A 17221-nucleotide genomic window follows, 5' to 3' on the forward strand; every position below is an offset into this window, starting at 1 on the left:
GACGTTGGTGCTGCCCAGAGCCAGCGCTGCTTGTAGGGCACAATGGGTGCTGTCCCAGTGGGGCAGGAGGACCTGCTGTGGGACCGAAGTCCCTTGGGATGACCCTGGGGAGGAAATCCCTGCCCGAGGCCATCTCATCCCCATCGCGCCCAGTCAATCCAGGTACTCCAAAGGCAAATTTGCTCTTCCAAAGTACCTTTACAGAATGCTGCATGGGGGATGGACCCACAGGGCTGGTGCCTGGGAAGGCAGCGTTTCAATGGGGTCTATGGGGATGGACGCGTCTCGCACTGTTCCCGCCTGGGATCAGGCAGTGAGCACTCTGGATGCAGGTGAACGGGGCGCTGCCTGCTCATAAACAGGCTGTTGTTGTTTGTGCGCAGCCCGGCAGCGCCCTGGGGCCGCTTGTGCAACCGGGGCGGGGAGCTGGCTCCCAGGGCTGCCACCACGGCACCCCGGGTGGAGGGAGGGAGGGATGGATGGGTGGGTGGATGGGTGGATGGATGGATGGGTGGATGGATGGATGGATGGATGGATGGATGGATGGATGGATGGGTGGATGGATGGATGGGTGGATGGGTGGATGGATGGATGGATGGATGGATGGATGGATGGGTGGATGGATGGATGGATGGATGGATGGATGGGTGGATGGATGGATGGATGGATGGATGGGTGGATGGATGGGTGGATGGATGGATGGATGGGTGGATGGGTGGATGGATGGATGGATGGATGGATGGATGGATGGGTGGATGGATGGATGGGTGGATGGATGGATGGATGGATGGATGGATGGATGGATGGATGGATGCTGGAGCCAGCACGGGGAACCCCAGGCTGCACTCCTGAAGAGCCCCCAGCCATGAGCTGCTCTCCGCACGATAGAGAGGTCCCCATAGATGTGCCCACCCTCTCCGTGCCATGGAGTGGTTTCACCCCTACCCAGCAAAGCAGCTTTGGGGCTCCCTCCCCTTTCCCATGGGCAATGCCTGGGAGCATCCCCGCTCGCCCCGCAGGCTGGAGCAGGGGTGAAGCAAGCACAGCCCAGCCTCACCGATGGTATGTGGCTGCCCCGGTTCTGGGCTGCCGGCGAGCCTGGAGAACGGAGGAAAACAAGGCAGGGTTTTGTGTTCCTGGGTTGTTTCATCCCGCACAAGGAAGTCCCGCGCTGCCACGGTGCAGCCGCCTTCTGGCTATCGGCCACCGTGGTGGCCATGGTGAGGCTCAGCAGGGCTGGTGAGCGGCACCCATCACCCTGGGTCACACACCAGTGCCAGCAGCCACCCCATCAGCCGATCCAGCACGGGGCTGAGTCCCTTTGGGCTGTTTTATGAGGTTAAACATGCGCTTCCCAGCCTTTCCCATATTGCTGGGTTGAGCACCAGTGCTGCCCACTGCTGGGTCCCAGCCCCATTCCCAAAGCACTGGGAAGCAGACCTGTCCACAGCATTAAAATCCCATCTGGATCACAGCAGAACCCAGTGTCCATTGAGCACACTGGGGGCCGGGACTGGTGTCGGGGGTTCTCGGGCAGTGGTGGCCGGTGCCGTGGCTATCCCAGCGCAGGGCTGGAAGGTGCCTGGTGTGGCCGGGAGCAGTGGGAATGACGTGAGAGCGGGGTGTGGATGTGTGTGTGTGTGCTCAGCGCCTGTTTATATAGGAAGGAGCCAACCTCCAGCTTCAGGTTTCAGACCTCGCTTATCGGACGCGGCGGCTCTCGGAGGCCACCGGCGCTTCTCCCCCTTTTCACCATCAGCTCCCACCTCGGCACCGAGCCCACTGCCCTCGAGCACCCGGTGAGCAGGGAGGGGGAGCCAGCAGTGGGTGCTGTGGTGGGGGTAAGGAAGGAGCCGGGGGCGATGGAGGAAGAGCCCCCAGCGCTGGAGCCGAAGGGATGGAGATGGAGGGGTCTGCACCGTGCCGGCGCATCCAGAGGGCTGGGCTGTGCCAGAGGGCGGCTGCAGAGCCATGGATGGGGTGAAGGGTTGTAGGGAGGGTGGTTTTGCTTGCGGATACAGCCCTGGCCATCAGCAAGGGGAGGGGGGGAATGTTCGCACCGTGGGCAGGGATGGGCAGCGCATCCCACCGGGCACGGGCACGGCAAAGCCCGGCTGCGCTCTCCCAGGGGTTAAACACCTCTCATGGAGCTCAATGGAAGGTGTGGCACCGAGATAAGGCTGGCAGAGCCGGGAGTGGGGCAGAGGCACCCGGGGCGTACACACAGCGCCCTGCTGCTTCCAGTGCTGCCAGGGAAGTGGGGATGTGCGCTGGGGTCCTGCCCACCCGCTTCAAAGCTGGGATGCTTGGTGGGATCCTGCCCGCCCGGTCCATGGCTGGCGGGGGGAGCTGCTGTCCCTGCCCTTGGCTGGGAGTAACGCTGCAATCTCCTGGAAGTGCTGCTTAAAGTTGCCTCTCCTCCCAGGGGAGAGACCCAGCTGCTCGCCCGCTTTGTGCTGTTTAAAGGGATGGTTTAAGAAAGGCTTTTTTAAAGCAACCCTCTGCTTACCCTGCTGTGCCCCTCCCCCGGGCTTTCCTGAAGCCTGGAAAAGCCCCTTCCTCCCTAGACCCTCCCACCCAGACTGCTGGGATGATGGTACCAGTGTCCTGCCAGTGCTGGAGGATGCCCCAGCATCCCTGTCTGGCAGCAGCATGTGGCTCTTGTGGATCTCTGGTCTGCAGCATGGGTTCGTTGTGGTTTCCATCCCGTTGCTCCACGGATGCCGGGGGAAAGGGTTGATCTCCCCCCTGGCAGGGCAGGGGGTTTATGGCTGAGCCTGATCCTGGCACCATCCTGCTTCTTCCTCCCCTCTCCCTCCAGTGACAGTGGGGGAAGCACCAGGCTCCGAGCTGGTCCCTGCTTCCAGGGGCCTCTCCTTCACATCCTGCAGGGCCATTCATTAACCCTGTGACAAGGAGGAACCTTCAGCGGCTTCTGGTGATGCCCAGCATGGCACAGAGCAGGGATGTCCCCTCTGCGGGCCCCATGTGGTGCCTGCTCCATCCTGCTGGGGCACGGAGAAGCGTGGAGGGGGAGAACACACCAGGGCAAGTCAAGGGCATGGCTGGATTCTTTCCACTCACTGGTTCCCTAAGGAGTTGAGGTTTGTGACTGCGTTCCCTTGGCTGTTCCCTTGATTCCCTGTGTCCTCTGGGCTAGATTGAACTGGAGACACCGGTGGATCCTCCCCTGACCCAAACCCAAAGGAAAGCCAGAGCCACCGTGCTGCAGGCGCCTGGCGAAGGGATCTCCCACCTTTCCAGCACCCAGCTGCTCTTCCCACATGTATTGCCCCATCTCTGCCTTCTGGAAATTCAGCACAAGCCTCCAGCTCTTCACAGAGCTGAGCAAACCAGTTCCTGATGGAGGGCAAGCACTGCGCTTGCCCCCTCAATGAGCATCCTTGCAGGCACGCTGCAGGCAGCTGCAAAAGGCTGTGCCACCACCTCAAAGCCATTGCCAAGGGAACTTACCAGGCTGGGAATGAACCAGCTCCAGCATTGTCAGGCTCAGGAATCCCATCCTCAGCTTCCCTCCATGGGCAGCACTATGGATGCAGAGCCAGAGGCGGCGGGGATGGGCTGTGCTGCAGCCGAAGCCTGATGGCTGCATCTCCCCATCGGGATGATGGGGTGATACTTGTTTACGTGATGCTGGGGAGAAGGGGGAACTGGCAAGAGGCTCATTTGCAAATGGGATTTCTGGGAAGTGGAAGGCTGGCGTGCATTCAGCCTGGAACTGTCCTGGTTTCCAATTGGAAACATCCCACAGTGACTAAACTCCATGCAGGGGAAGGTCTCGTTCTGCTGAGCCGACGCCGCACTACTGAGCCCTGCTTTTCCCCCAGCAAATTCCTTGCTTTCCCCTTGCAGCTGCCCCTCGGGGCTGTTGTTGGCTTCGTGCACTAATTGGGACGCAGTTGGGAAGCTGGGAACAACCAGTGATTCACTGGGAAGCTGTCCCCAGCTGCCCCGGCCCTGCCACACCAGGGTGTGGTGGGTTGGGGATAGCAATAACAGCAGGGTTGTCCCATTCAAGGGCAGCAAGGGCATCGCTGCACCCATCCTTGCACTGGTGCTGATGGCTGGGTTGAACCTTTAATGGCTGTTGAAGGAGGCGAATGGTGTGATATGGGGAACATGAGCTGCTGGGGGGTACTGGATGTGCCCCTTGGGGGCTGTGTCTCAGGATGGTCGTGCTGGAGACCAGAGCTTCCAGGTCCCCTGGGCTGTGTCCTCCCCAGGTCTGGGGAGGTTCCCGCTCTGTACACGGAAGCTGGTGGCTCCGGGACTGTCAGAAAGAGTTGGAGGCACCCATGGGTGCCAGGCTCAGCTCCCGCCCATGGCAGATCCCCACCATTGGTTCTTCTCAGGTACTTGGGAGCACTTTTGGGAGCACTTGGGTGCCCCATTGCACCCACACCGTGATCATGGGCTGCTCCAGAGGCTGCGGACCCGAGGGTGGGAGAACCTCGGCCAGCCCCGTGCTCGGGAGCGAATCGGTGCAAGGCACTTGCACAACCGGGGTGCGCGCGCTGTTGCATCACAGCTCGGTTACAAGCTGTTCCGAGGCCTGCGGAGGTACAGGAACAGATCTAAAAATGGGAGAGTTACCCCATATACCTCCATCACACCCGTGCCAACGTAAGGGACGTGTGGCACAGCCCGGAGAAGGCAACTGGGACGGGAGCTGGGGTGCTGGGGAGGATGATGGGCTGCCTTGCGATGACAGCCCGCTGCCTGGACCAGCTCCACCGCGGCACAGGAGGCAGAACCAGGCTGCTCCTGCGCAGGGATAAATCCTCATGGGCACATCAGACCATGAGGGAGCCCTGGGGTGCAGGAGCCACGAGACATGAGCGTGCTGCTGGCACCCTCCCAGCCTCGGCGCTCCGACAGGCTTGGGGCTCCGTGCCGGCACCGCGCGGCACAGCCGGCTATGCCAGGAATGTGCCGAATGAGTCGGGACTTGACTGCGGGAGGTCAGGGCGCTGAGCAGCCCAGGAGCTCACCATGAGCTGGGGCAGAGCCAGAGCTGCTGCAAGCCCCTACCCCAGAGCCCCGCTGAACCCCGGTGTGGGTGCTGCGGTGGCATTGGTGCTGTGTTGGTGTTGGCCGTGTTGTGCCCCCTGCACCCCGGGGTGCTGCTGTTACCACTTTTCATCCCTATGAACGCATCTGTTTGCTAAAGCACCCGAGTGAGAGTGGAAAATGGGCGATTTGGATAAAATCAGTCAAAAGCCTCCACAGGGAGCAGCACAACGGCTGATAGAGCCCAGGCTGAGGCTCACCCCAATCCCTATCCCGGTGGGCTCAGTGAGTGGGAATAGGAGCACCCGGCTCTGCGGAACCCCAAGAGCAGGGGGAAGCTTAACAGCAGCACCCAGCATCACTGCTCCCTGCTCTGGGCCCTGTGCCCTCCACGTGCTCCCAGCTCGGGCTGTTTGCTTGTGGCTTCATGTCCTGCATGGATGTGGGGAACGGGAAATCCAGAAGCCGTGGCTGTATCCAAAGGGATTCACCACGGGCGCGGGGAGCCGAGCCCTCCTGCCTGCAGCGGGTCTGATCAGCCGCCGTGCCTGCAGTTATCCCCAGCTCATTCCCGTCTGTGGGATTCTTTAGCCATTTGATGGTCTCGTATCATGATTGAAACCATCCCACAGCAGCTCCCTGCTCCCGGCCGCTCGGGGTGGTGCCGTGCAGATGTTTGTCCGAGGTTATTTAGGAGCACTCGCAGCCCGGCCGCTCCCGAGGCCGCAGCTGGGGCTGGAGAAGGCGAAATTCCCTGCGGATCCGTGTCTGAATGCTGCGGTGACAGCGGGGGGTCGTGGGCTGTGAGTACCTCCAGAGCCGGGGAGCCCATGGGAGCTGGGATGGGGATGGGGAATGAGCCCCTTCCATGTCCCTCTGCGTTTGCAGGGAGACGCAGGCTGGAATGGGATGTTCCTGGGGCAGTGGCGATGCTGACACCGACTGGGCTTGGGGACGGGGGGGGACGGGACAGGGATTTGCTCCCATTGTGCAGGGCTGTGCAGAGGCAGAGCAGGGCTCTGCTGGCTCCAGGCAATGGCACAGCCGGAGGTTAATCATTCAACCCCTCTGTGGGTTGGGTAACGCAGCAAGAGGCAGGGGGGTGACGGGGACATCTGTCCCTCCACATCCCGGACCTCAGGCATAGGAACAGCCTCTGCTCCTGCTCCATTCCCTTCTCCATGGGGATGCGCACAGTCCCAGGTGTACCGCAGCGTGCAGGGGACCCTGGCATCAGGGTGCTGGCAGCATCGAGTGCCAGCTGAGCAGCAGCCTCGGGAGCCAAGAGCCGCGGCTGGGTTGTAAACACACTTGGATAACGTTACAGCCATTGATATTCCTTGGCAAAGCTGTGCGAGGGAGAGCTCCGAGACCCCTGAGCTGAGGGATCGCAGCTCCAGCCCTGAGGCAGGGATGGAGGTGCCTCCTGCCCCACTCCGCAGGGGGCAGAGGGCTGTGGGGCTCACCCCTTGGCATGGATGCTGCTGCTACCCAGAGGATGGGGAGAGCAGGGTCTCCTGCGGCTCCCACCGGGCTGAGCTCTGGTGGCTTGGCTGGATGCAGAGGCAGGATACAGTGCATGGGGTATCCCTCCTGGGGTCCCCTGATGCCGAGGGACCAGGTTGGGGTGCATAGAGACCTGATGTGCTGCGGGAATGGGGTCCACGGCGGGGGGGGGGGGGGGGTGTGGATCCCTGCTGACACCCCTTGGCATCCCTGCCGTGTCCTGCGGTGCTGATCCAGGGGCTTTGGACACAAGCAGAAGATGCTTCCCCGTGCTGGTCCCGCGCGGTGCCGAGGGGGTTAAAGCTGCCGTCAGCCGCCGTGGCTGTTAATGATTGATACCAATGACGGTGTCCATGGGCTCGGAAGGAAACCATCCAGCCCGGCTGCGGCTGCGGGAGAGCCGCGGGCTCGGCCAGCGCCGTGGACCGAGGGGACGCGCGGTGGCACCGGTGAGTGCTTGCGAGCGGCGGCACCGGCCGTGGCACACGTGGGCCATTGTCTGCAGCCACCGGTGGCCGAGAGCAGCCGGGTGCTGGGCACAGCCGCTGGATGCGGAGCACGGGGAAGGCGGCGGGGTGCCGCGGGGATTATCGTGGGTGATGGGTTAAGCAGGTGCTGGGGATTTGTTCCAGTAGGATTTCGCCAGCGCCGCTGCCATAATCCCGGCTCCTGACCTGACCTGGTTGGGGCCGGGTTTGTTTTGATGCCAAGCTCCACTGATTGCTTGGGACAGGTATTTCTGCCCGCTGGAAGTGGTTTCTTAAAGAGCTTAGTGGAGGTTTAAAGCAGCCAGCTTGTGGCATGGAGGCTGCATTAGTGCATCCCCTTTAGTGGGGTATCACAGCTGCCCAGGCACCCCCATACTCCCAGGCTGGGTTTCGGCAGCAGCACCAAGCCCGGCCACAGTTGGGCCAAGGGAAGGGGGGAAGCTCTGCAGCTCCATAGTGGTTCCAAATCAGTGGGAGGCTGTGGAGTGCAGGGGGAGAGGCTGAAGGATCACATCCTGATCTGATAAATGCCCCTAATGTCTTGCGTCAGCTGATGTGGGTCTGTCCCATCCCACCGTGGCTTGAGGAGCCCGGTGACCCGGTGCACATGGGATTTGGGCTCTGTCCCTAAGGAAAGATGATGGAGTGACACGGTTAAAACAGGGCCACGGTGCTGCCAGGGCTGTCACCGGCTCTGCCGTGGGTCCTGGGCCACCCCATCGCACGGCTGTGACGCTCCCCAGATGTCACCCCATGCATATGGGATGCTGCTGCGCCTGCCCCGAGCTCTCCACCAACGCGTTTTGGCCGGGGCCTGGGCCGGAGCCGGGGTTGCCGGGGAGATAAAACACAAACTCCGGGTGCTTTTTGTGCCTTTTCCCAACCCCAGCTGGAGCGGGAGCCGGGAACTCGCCTCCCACCTCCAGCCATGCCGGCTGCCAGCAGCCGCTTTGTTCTCTGGAAATCCCCGGACTTCCCCCTGCTCCCGGCCATCCCGCTCTGGCTCCGTCTCCCATTCTCCCTCCCTATGGACCCCGGCTGGTTGGGATGTCCCTGCCTGGGACACGGCTCCTGGTTGTGTGACACTGGTGACGGTGCCCATGGTAGCTGTGGGTGCGCGGGAGCCGCCGTCCGCCCTTGCCAAGGACTTTGTGCCCGGCTGCTTCCCGGCCGGATCCAGCTCAGGGTTTGCTGCCTTCCCTCCTGGCAAGGATCCCGTGGGACTCGTAGGGTTGATGGAGAGCATTGATGGGAAGCGTTGATGGAGAGCGTGTGCGTGTAGGAGCAGGGGTAAAGCCTGGCCATGGTGCTCACTGCCTGCAGCAGGCAGGCACCGTGGTTTGGGGTGTGGGTGTTGCTTGGCTGTGCTGGGTGCTGGAGCCTGGGTTTGTTAGCACAGAGGGATGCACCGGTTCCTGGCCCCATTCCTTACGGTCATGGTGCCGGAAACGCTTGCTCAGCTGGATGGCGGGGCCGGGATTAGGGCAGGGATGAGTTTATGGAGGAGAACTGGCTGCTGGTCCCTGTATGGGGATGGGCTGGAGGAAAAGGGAGCTCTGGTTTTAGAGTGCCCGCTTTATTCCCAGAGTGCTGCAGATCTGGCAGGCACTGGGATTCCCAGGGCTGCCATCGGCTCCAATGAGCCCATGGCAGTGCCCAGCCAGGCACAGGGGGTTCCTTCCTGCTCTTCATCCCGCATTTGCCTCCGGGGATGGAGAGCCGGAGCCGGAGGAGCAGCCTTGCTGCTGGCACATGTCCCCCGGCTGCAGCGGCTCCGCCAGACCCGCTCGTGCTGCGCCTGCAGAATTGAGGCTTTATTCCTTATTTTCTCCCCTATTGCATCTCGAACACATCCTGCACCAGTCCCATGGGGCTGAGCCGAGCCCCCTGCACCCCCTGCGCTGCATGGGGCAGCCCCAGGAGTGCAGGGTTCTGATTTATTAGCGTGTTATAATGCTTTTGTTCCCCGCTGGGCTCCCTTTGCAAGGACTCAGCATTTGCACTTGCTCGTCTGACGGTGAATGTTCTCCTTGCAGGGTGCTGGGGTGACCCCACATCCCTTCCCATGGGTGCTGAGCGCTGCAGTTAACTGGGAGAAAACGGGTTTCCAAGGGCTCCGCTCCGAGGAAAGGGATGTGGCTCGGGAGGAGAGGGAGAGGTGAAGAAAGGGATAGAAAAACAGAGGAAGGAGGCCAAGTACAGGGCGTGTTTGGCTGATGGCCATGAGCCCCTTGCTTGGGAGCTGCCTGCATGCTGGCCCTGAGAACAGGGGTAACACCTCCAGATGAGGGGTTTCACTGTTGTTTGGGGGGGGGGGGGGTGTTTACAGGCATCATTTGCTCCTGCCATGGTCCTGGGCTGGCAGAGCCCAACATCCCGGGGTTGGCTTCCCTGTATCCCCTTGCTCTGCTCTGGATTTAGGGCTTGGCAGGCCCTGAGCTGCACCTCCCCTCCTCCTGCTCGCAGTCACCAGATAACAGCCCCGACGCCCCGGGGATGGCCGCGGCGCAGGGATGGTTCCCATTAGCTGATGTCTGTTACACGCTGGCCGGGGGGCTTTGAGGGCTGCTTGGCTGCATCCATCTTACAAGATGGGATCTTGGCTGTCAGCTCCTGGAGAGGAACCCCCCGAGCTCAGTGGGCTTTTTCCAGCATCCCACTTTCCCCATGAGGATGGGTCGGGATGCAGCCAGCATCCTGCCCAGGAGCAGCACCACTGGCATCACCCACCAGTGCTTTGCTCCACGGCATCCAGGGTGCACCAAGCTTTCCCAGTGCTGGCAAATAGCTCCCTGCTTGTCCCCATTTCACCTTCTTCCCAGCTGGGTGGTGTTAATGCTCTCACACCCTCAGCTGCAGGGAGAGCAGATACAAAGCAGCTCAACCTCCTGCACCCAGTGCAGCTTCTGCTCACACTGCAGGGTGATGTGGGTGCATTTATTCCCTTTGCTTGCTCTTTACCTTGATGAAAAAGCAAGAGGAGGTTTGGAGGGTTTGTCTTTGATGTTTTCCCTGTGGGAAAGCACTGCTTTCTCCTCCACAGCCCTCCCAGGAGGTCCAGATGAGCCCCTTCATCCCTGAGCTGCTGCTCAGAGCCCTGCAGCGTGTCTGCTCCATGGGCCGTGGAGGATCCATGTCCCTGCCCTCCCTCTCATACTAATGAGTGTGAAATAGCCCAGCTGGTGCATGGAGAAAGGAGCCTGCTCCAGGCTTTATCTGAGCTGGGATAAAGGCTCCTGGTGCACCCCCCTGTGCCATTGGAGTGACTGCGCCATTAGGGGTGATGCGGAGGATGCTGCGGCTCCAGAACACCCAGGAGCAGCTTTTCCTGCTCCTGCCACACCATTCCCAAGGCTGCCATCCCCAAAAGGGGCCACAGCCCTTCGGTTGGCAGCTCCTCTTCCTCTGTGCTGGGTGAGCATCAGCTTTGTCACAGAGCAGAAGGCTGCCACGTGCCTCCGGCCGTTGGGGGACCTTGATCCCCATCTGCTTCCCTGCAGAGGGTGGCAGTGGCTGAGTGAGGAGCGGGTGAATTGCTGCTGCTGGGACATGGGGACAAACCAGTGCTGGTGGGTTTGACAGGGGGAAACTGAGGCTAGTGCTGCCCAGTGTTGTGGTGGGTCTATGCGTGGCTGGTGGCCAACAGTGTACCTGCAACAAGAGCAGGAATGGCACCGCTCGGCTCCTGCATGCATGGAGAGCAGCTCTGGCCCAGGGTGCCCTAAAGGGATGGATTCACCTGGTTTGGGAGCAGTGATGCTGTTGGTTGGCACATCCCCCTTTAGGCACTGGAGCTGCTCTAAGGTGTCCCTGGAGCCTTCTTTTCTCCAGGCTGAACAAGTCCAGCTCCCTCAGCCTGGCTCCATAGGAGAGACCTTAGAGCAGCTCCCGTGCCAAAAGGGGCTGCAGGAAACCTGGAGAGGGGCTTGGGACAAGGGATGTAGGGACAGGCCAAGGGGAATGGCTTTAACCTGCCAGAGGGGAGACTGAGATGAGCTCTTAGGCAGAAGCTCTTCCCTGTGAGGGTGCTGAGGCGCTGGCACAGGGTGCCCAGAGAAGCTGTGGCTGCCCCATCCCTGGCAGTGCTCAAGGCCAGGTTGGACACAGGGGCTTGGAGCAAGCTGCTCTATGGAAGGGGTCCCTGCCTGTGGCAGGGGCTGGAGCTGGAGGAGCTTTGAGGTCCCTTCAACACAAACCAGTGTGTGACTCTCTGATCCTCTGCTCACACTGGGGTTGTGATTCCCATCCCTGGCTGCTTTTCACCGCCCTCCTGTCAGGGACCACTTTTGCCAGCCGAGGAGCAGTGGGAGCATCCCTGAGCTGGACACTGGTGCTGGCCCAGCTGACAGACAGGGCTGGTTTCCATGATGCAGTGGCTGGGAGAGGCCGGGCAGCACCGCGGGTGAGCCGTGTCCCAAGGTGGTCCGGGGGTGCTGGTGGAGCAGGGATGTGCTGTGATGGAGCCCAGCTGGCTCTGCGTGCTCCGCTTCCTTCTTTGGAGGTTTCTTTGAATTGTCAGCGCTGCCTCTCCCCCTCCCTCCCTCCTTCCATCCTTCCCTCCTTCCCTCGGCATTATCCTAACAGCCCTGATGTATTTGCATTCGCTTTCCCAAGTGCCGTGCCCATTCGGAGGTTGGGTCGCCCCCGTCCTGCTCCTCCCCACTCTCATCCTGCCAGGGTGTGAAGGGCTCCCCGGACTTTTGGGGGTGCTGAAGGGGTTGTTGGTGAATACCCCGTGTGGTGCCACCCCCCTGCTTGTTCGGTGCTTGCTCCCATCCCGCTTCCCGGGATTTTCTCTTGGCGTGACCTGTGGAAGAGGCAGCAACGCGGAAGGGGAGGGGGGGATGAGGATGGTTCGGGGACAGCAGCAGGGGGAAGGGATGCAGGCGGTGAATCCAGGGCAGCGACAGAGCTCATCTCAGCGCGGCTGCCTCAGCGCCCTGACATCCCCCCTCCGTGCACTGCTGCCCTACGGGGTGTGTGTGTGGGGGGGGCGGCAGCCACCCAGTCCTGTCCTGCCCCATCCATCCCTCCCTCCATCGCTGGCTGCTGCTCCCTGGCTCCTCACCTGAGCTGGGGGAGGCGGCGAGCGCCGCGCTGCCCTTCGCTTCTCCTCTGCGCGGGGACGCGAGCGGGAGCTGCTTGTCCCCATCGCTGCCGCACACTGGGGGCTCGCCAGCCCCGGCCGCACCGGAGCTCCCAGCACCAATGGCACCGGCGCAGGGCTCGAGGGGGGGCACCGGGACAACCGGGAGAGGACAGTGAGACCCTTGGCTCGCTGACAGCATCCCCGTGCGGGGCCGCTGTCCCCGTGGCATGAGCCATCCCCTCGGAGCGTGCTGGTGGCACAGCGTGCCCACCGCGGTCATGCCGGGAGCCGGGAGCCGGCGCTGAGCGGGGAGGGCCCTTGGCATCATGCTGAAGTTTCGGGCAGACCGGAGGGTGAGGTAGGAGCATGGGGGTGCTGTGGGCAGGCGGTGGTGGGGGACCCTCAGCCCCGGGCAGTGGCTGCTGCATTGCAGTGCTTGGGAGGTGATGGGATCTCGGGAGTTTCTGGAGCGGGGTCAGCCCGGGGAGATGTGTTAAGGATGCTTCCCGGCTCGTTCCTGGGGTCTTGCCATATGTGGGGCTAGAGGGAGGCTTGGGGTGGGTGGCAGGAGAAGCAGCGGGGGGTATGGAGCAGGGGGGCTGTCCAGGGAAAGAGTGGGATTGGAAACCTGCTGCGGTGCAGGGTGATAGAGGGGATGTCCCTGGCTGGGGGTCAGGCACTCTGGAGGCTCCTGGCAGCCCCCACTTTCCAGGGCTGGTGTGGTCGAGGTGCTGCTCGCTTGGCATTTGCATGATCCCTGTGTGTAAGCACTGGGGGGGTGCTGGATCCTGCCCCGTACCACTGTGGTGCATCCCTCCAAAGTCACTTGCTGGGGGTAAACGGCTCCATCCCTGGGTGGCAGAACCCCCCTTTCTGCTGTGGAGGCATGGATTGGGCAGGCTGTTCCCATGGATAACTCGTGTCCATTGTGGCACTCACTGGTGCTGGGGGGGGGGGGGGGGGTGATTTTGGGGTGCGAGCGCTGCCCCTCTTTTCAGGTGCACACACATTGCTCAGGTTCTTACAGTGACCCCAAGTGACGGGGAGGAGAGCAGCTCCATGTCAGGGTGCAGGATGCGACCTGCGAGGGGGAGCAGCGCCCAGCAGGGCTCTTTTGGGTACAAAGTGGTTAACGTCTCCAGAGCCTGGCTGGAGCCCAGGTCGGGTGAAGCGTGTGTGGATGGGATGGTCTTGGCAGCTGCATTTCCTTGCTCCAACTTCCCCTGTGGTGCTGACAGGGAGCGGATGAGCAGCGTGCCGGGCCGATGGCACGCTGGCTTCACGGGTGGTCAGGGGCATCCACGTCCTGGCATCCTTTGGAATGTCACGGGGTGCAACGCAAACATCCCTGGATGGAGCCCTGAACCCTTTGCTCCTGACACAGCTCCAGCAGCGAGGCCCCAGGAGGGTTTCTCATCCTGGTGCCGGGGTGCCTGGCAATACCGGCTCTGCGAGATGGGGCAGGGACATGGCAAACGCTGCCAGCCGAGCCCGGAGCCGTGTCTTGCTCCTCCCTGTGAGCCTGGAACCACTGGGGAGCCCAGCACCACCGGATACAGCCGCCTTTGGGTGCACCCCAAGTCACCAAAGCAGCACAGGGGCAGAGCTGGGGCTGATCCAGCTTGTGGTGGTGGGTCCTGGGCTGATGTGTGGGGTCTGTGACGCACGTTTGGGGGGGGGGTGGCAAATAGCTCTAAAAGCAGAGAGCCAAAGGGGAGGACGTGATGATGGGGATGTCGCTGCAGGTACAGCAATGGACCATTGCTGCCGCTTCTGAGTGGGGTTTATGGTGATGTGTATGGTGTCCAGCAGAAGTACCAAGGTCTTTGCCACCAGAGCCCTTGTTTTGGCTTCGCTGATGGGGTGCACTGAGCAGATCTGAAGTGGGGGGTTAGTGGGGGCATGGGAGGATGATGCTCAGAGCAGGGAGCCAGCCCTGGTGCTGGTGTGAAGCATCGCTCTCAGCGCAGCCGATGTGGTGCTAAAGGCAAAGTGGGGCACACAGGAACAATAACCACGGCTCCCCCCGCTGTCTCCGCAGCCACAATGAAAGGCGGAACACGTTCCTGCACCCAGTGACGGGACAGGTCCCCGAGGACACCTCAAGACTTGACCCGCACAAGTAGGTTTGGCTCCAGCTCCTCTGGGTTTAGAGCCTGCGAGTGGGCAGTGATGGGGAACCAGGGTGGGGTGAAGGTGGGCTCTGCTGACTCAGCTCTCCTGTGCCACAGCCCCACCTCGGACATGTCCAGCAAAGCGGGGAGCAAGCGAGCGGCGCCCGTCACCAGCGAGCCCCAAAACCACACCATGGTGGCCGAGGGGCCCCCGGAGCGCCCCGGAGGCCGGGTGGGTGCCCGGGGCCGTGGAGCACGTCAGGGAGCAACGGAGCCAGGGAGCAGGGCCCCCCCCCCGGCACTGAGCAGCTCCTCTGCCCCTCTGCAGGCATCGCGCTCCTCCCGCAAGGGCATCGCCTTCGGGAAGCGCTCCAATTCCATGAAGAGGAACCCCAATGCCGCTGTCACCAAAAGCGGGTGGCTCTACAAGCAGGTACCTGAGCCCTGACCCTGCTGGGTGCCCCCCCCCCCCCAAAGCCGTGCCGCCCCTTTCCTGGGCACCCACACTCACTGCCCCTCTCTCGCAGGCCAGCTCGGGGGTGAAGCAGTGGAACAAGCGCTGGTTCGTGCTGGTGGATCGCTGCCTCTTCTACTACAAAGGTACAGCAATGAAGAGCCGGGCGCTTCAGGGCAAACCTGGGCTGTTGCAGTCTCCCAGTGCCTAAAGGGGCTGCAGGAAACCTGGAGAAGGGCTTTGGGCAAGGGATGTAGGGACAGGCCAAGGGGAATGGCTTTAACCTGCCCGAGGGGAGGCTGAGATGAGCTCTTAGGCAGAAGCTCTTCCCTGTGAGGGTGCTGAGGCGCTGGCACAGGGTGCCCAGAGAAGCTGTGGCTGCCCCATCCCTGGCAGTGCTCAAGGCCAGGTTGGACACAGGGGCTTGGAGCAAGCTGCTCCAGTGGAAGGGGTCCCTGCCCGTGGCAGGGGTTGAAGCTGGAGGAGCTTTAAGGTCCCTTCCAACCCAAACCATTCCATGGTTCTGTTACCAGGCCCAGTGTGGGCAAAGGGGTCTGCAGGGCTCAGCAGTGCCCGTGCCCAGCACCCCTTTGTGCTGGCGTTTGCCACACTGGGGACCAGAGGGGTTAAAACAGGCGCCTTCCCTGGCTCCCTGTCAGCTCAGCCCTGGCAGCGAAGTGAAGAGGAGGGCGAGCATGAATAATTGAGCAGCCTGTTGTGCGAGAGCCACGGGAGCAACAGGCAGGCAGCGCTTTCCCACAGGTTTTCCCTGCCTGTGTGAAGCAGCGATGGGTCCGTGCCCTCGCAGCGGCTCGTGGGGCTCTGCCGTGGGGTGGACGGGGTCCCCATCCCCTCCGTGTGTGTAACCCCTGCCTTTGCCCACCAGATGAGAAGGAGGAGAGCATCCTGGGCAGCATCCCGCTCCTCAGCTTCCGCGTGGCAGCCGTGCAGCCCTCGGACAACATCAGCAGGAAGCACACGTTCAAGGTCAGCGCTGGGTTGTGCTGGGGCTTGCAGGGGATGGGGGTGATGCTCACAGGGTCCCCCATTGCTCCTTTTCTTGCTTGGTGGTGGGGCATGGGGCAAGCTGGGGAGAGGGCGACTGCAGTAACCCCAGCGGTACCCTGGGTGCTGTGTGGATGTGCCTTGTGCTGGGGAAACTGAGGCACGCGTGGGGCAGGGGCATCACCTCCTGGGCCTGAGCTGTACCTGGAAGCTGGGTGCTCACCAGCGATGCTCTCACCTCTCTTCCTGCCCCATTTCCCCTTCCACATCCTGCTGCCAGCCAGCCTGGCACCACTCCAGAGGCAGACACAGGGAGGTGGCCCTAGCTCTTTTAGCCTGCTTTGAGTGGCATGAGAAGGAAAAGGGAAGTTTAATTGCAAAGGAATAGCCCCTAATGAGAGGCTATTCCATCTTCCTGTGCTGTTGTGGGTGTTGGAGAGGAAGCAGAGAGCACCTGCTGCAGCACCCATCCCTCAGAGCAGGGTCTGAGCTTCCCTGCCTCTTGTGTACCTGCAGCATCACTGTGCACCTTCCCCAGCACAACTGGTGCCCATGGTCATGGGTGATGCTGGCACTCGCTTGTTGATGGGTCAGTGCATGGGCTGGCTTGTGTTCATATACAGCAGCGCAAAAACCTTCCTGCCGACATAGGGGGTTGCAGAGAGAAGGCCTTGGCCTTGGAGGTGCCAAAACGTGTCTCCTTGCCTGAAAGCCAGGTTGGACGGGGCTTGGAGCAGCCAGGTCTAGTGGAAGGTGTCCCTGGTTGGGACTGGATGAACTTTAAGGTCCTTCCCAACCCGAATCACTCTCTGATCCTATGACATTGGTGGGGAAAGAGCCTTGAGGAGCTGCTGCTCACGAGGCACGTTCCTGCCTCTCCATCTGCTCATGAGGGGTTTGGGATGGCTGTGCCCAGAGGAGGGTCCCGATGGCCGGGGGAGGTTGGTGCTGCAGCACCCACCACGCTGCAGCTTGACCCCGTGTCTGTGTTTCCTCCTCCTCCTCCTCTCTCCGCGGGTGAGGATCCCCGGACAGGAGGTCCCTCTTCGTGGCCGTCCACCACGGCAGCACCCAGCCATCACCTAGGTAGTACCTTGTTGTGTTTCTGATGCATGCGGAGGGCGAGGGACCGCAGGTTGCTGCATGCTCCGCTCGCACTAATCCTGGGGGGGGAATCGCTTCGGACTGGGGCTGTCCTCCGGCTGCAGAGGAGGCTGCATGCTCTGGGGAAGGTGGAACCCAAGGGATGTGTTCACTCACACCCCCGTTTTTGAGTTTTCTTGTACTCTTCTAAGGGATTGAACTCCCGAGAGGTGTTCAGGGGCAAAACCTCCTGCTGCCTCCTTTTCCTTCCCCCCTTCCCTTTCCAAAAGGGGGAAGGTGGAAGGTTTGATCAGGCCTTAAATAGTCAGACCTCCCTTCCAGCACCTTCCAGGTGCAGGGTGGGCACTGACATCTTGGACTAAAAACAAACCTTTTTCCCCCAAAATTGTTGTCTGGGGGCCAAGAATCCACCTTCCTGCTAACCGTGCAT

General features: G+C 61.8%; 2 protein-coding genes across 2 annotated transcripts in view; one reads left to right on the plus strand and one right to left on the minus strand.

The window, feature by feature from the left end:
* Nucleotides 1–17221, minus strand: part of LOC133278746 (adenosine receptor A3-like) — a 123920-nt gene that overhangs the window by 70409 nt on the left and 36290 nt on the right. The window lies entirely within an intron of this gene.
* PLEKHA6 (pleckstrin homology domain containing A6) overlaps nt 1–17221 on the plus strand; it is a 44014-nt gene that overhangs the window by 11282 nt on the left and 15511 nt on the right. The window contains 4 exon segments of the mRNA XM_061471816.1: nt 14156–14236; nt 14346–14661; nt 14756–14828; nt 15569–15669. Coding sequence (XP_061327800.1) covers nt 14156–14236; nt 14346–14661; nt 14756–14828; nt 15569–15669 — 571 coding nt within the window.

The sequence above is a fragment of the Pezoporus flaviventris genome, unplaced genomic scaffold, assembly GCF_033815535.1.
Source record: "Pezoporus flaviventris isolate CSIRO_AGI_PZ_B2104156 unplaced genomic scaffold, CSIRO_AGI_Pfla_v1 ptg000069l, whole genome shotgun sequence".
In the NCBI taxonomy this organism is placed as follows: domain Eukaryota; kingdom Metazoa; phylum Chordata; class Aves; order Psittaciformes; family Psittacidae; genus Pezoporus; species Pezoporus flaviventris.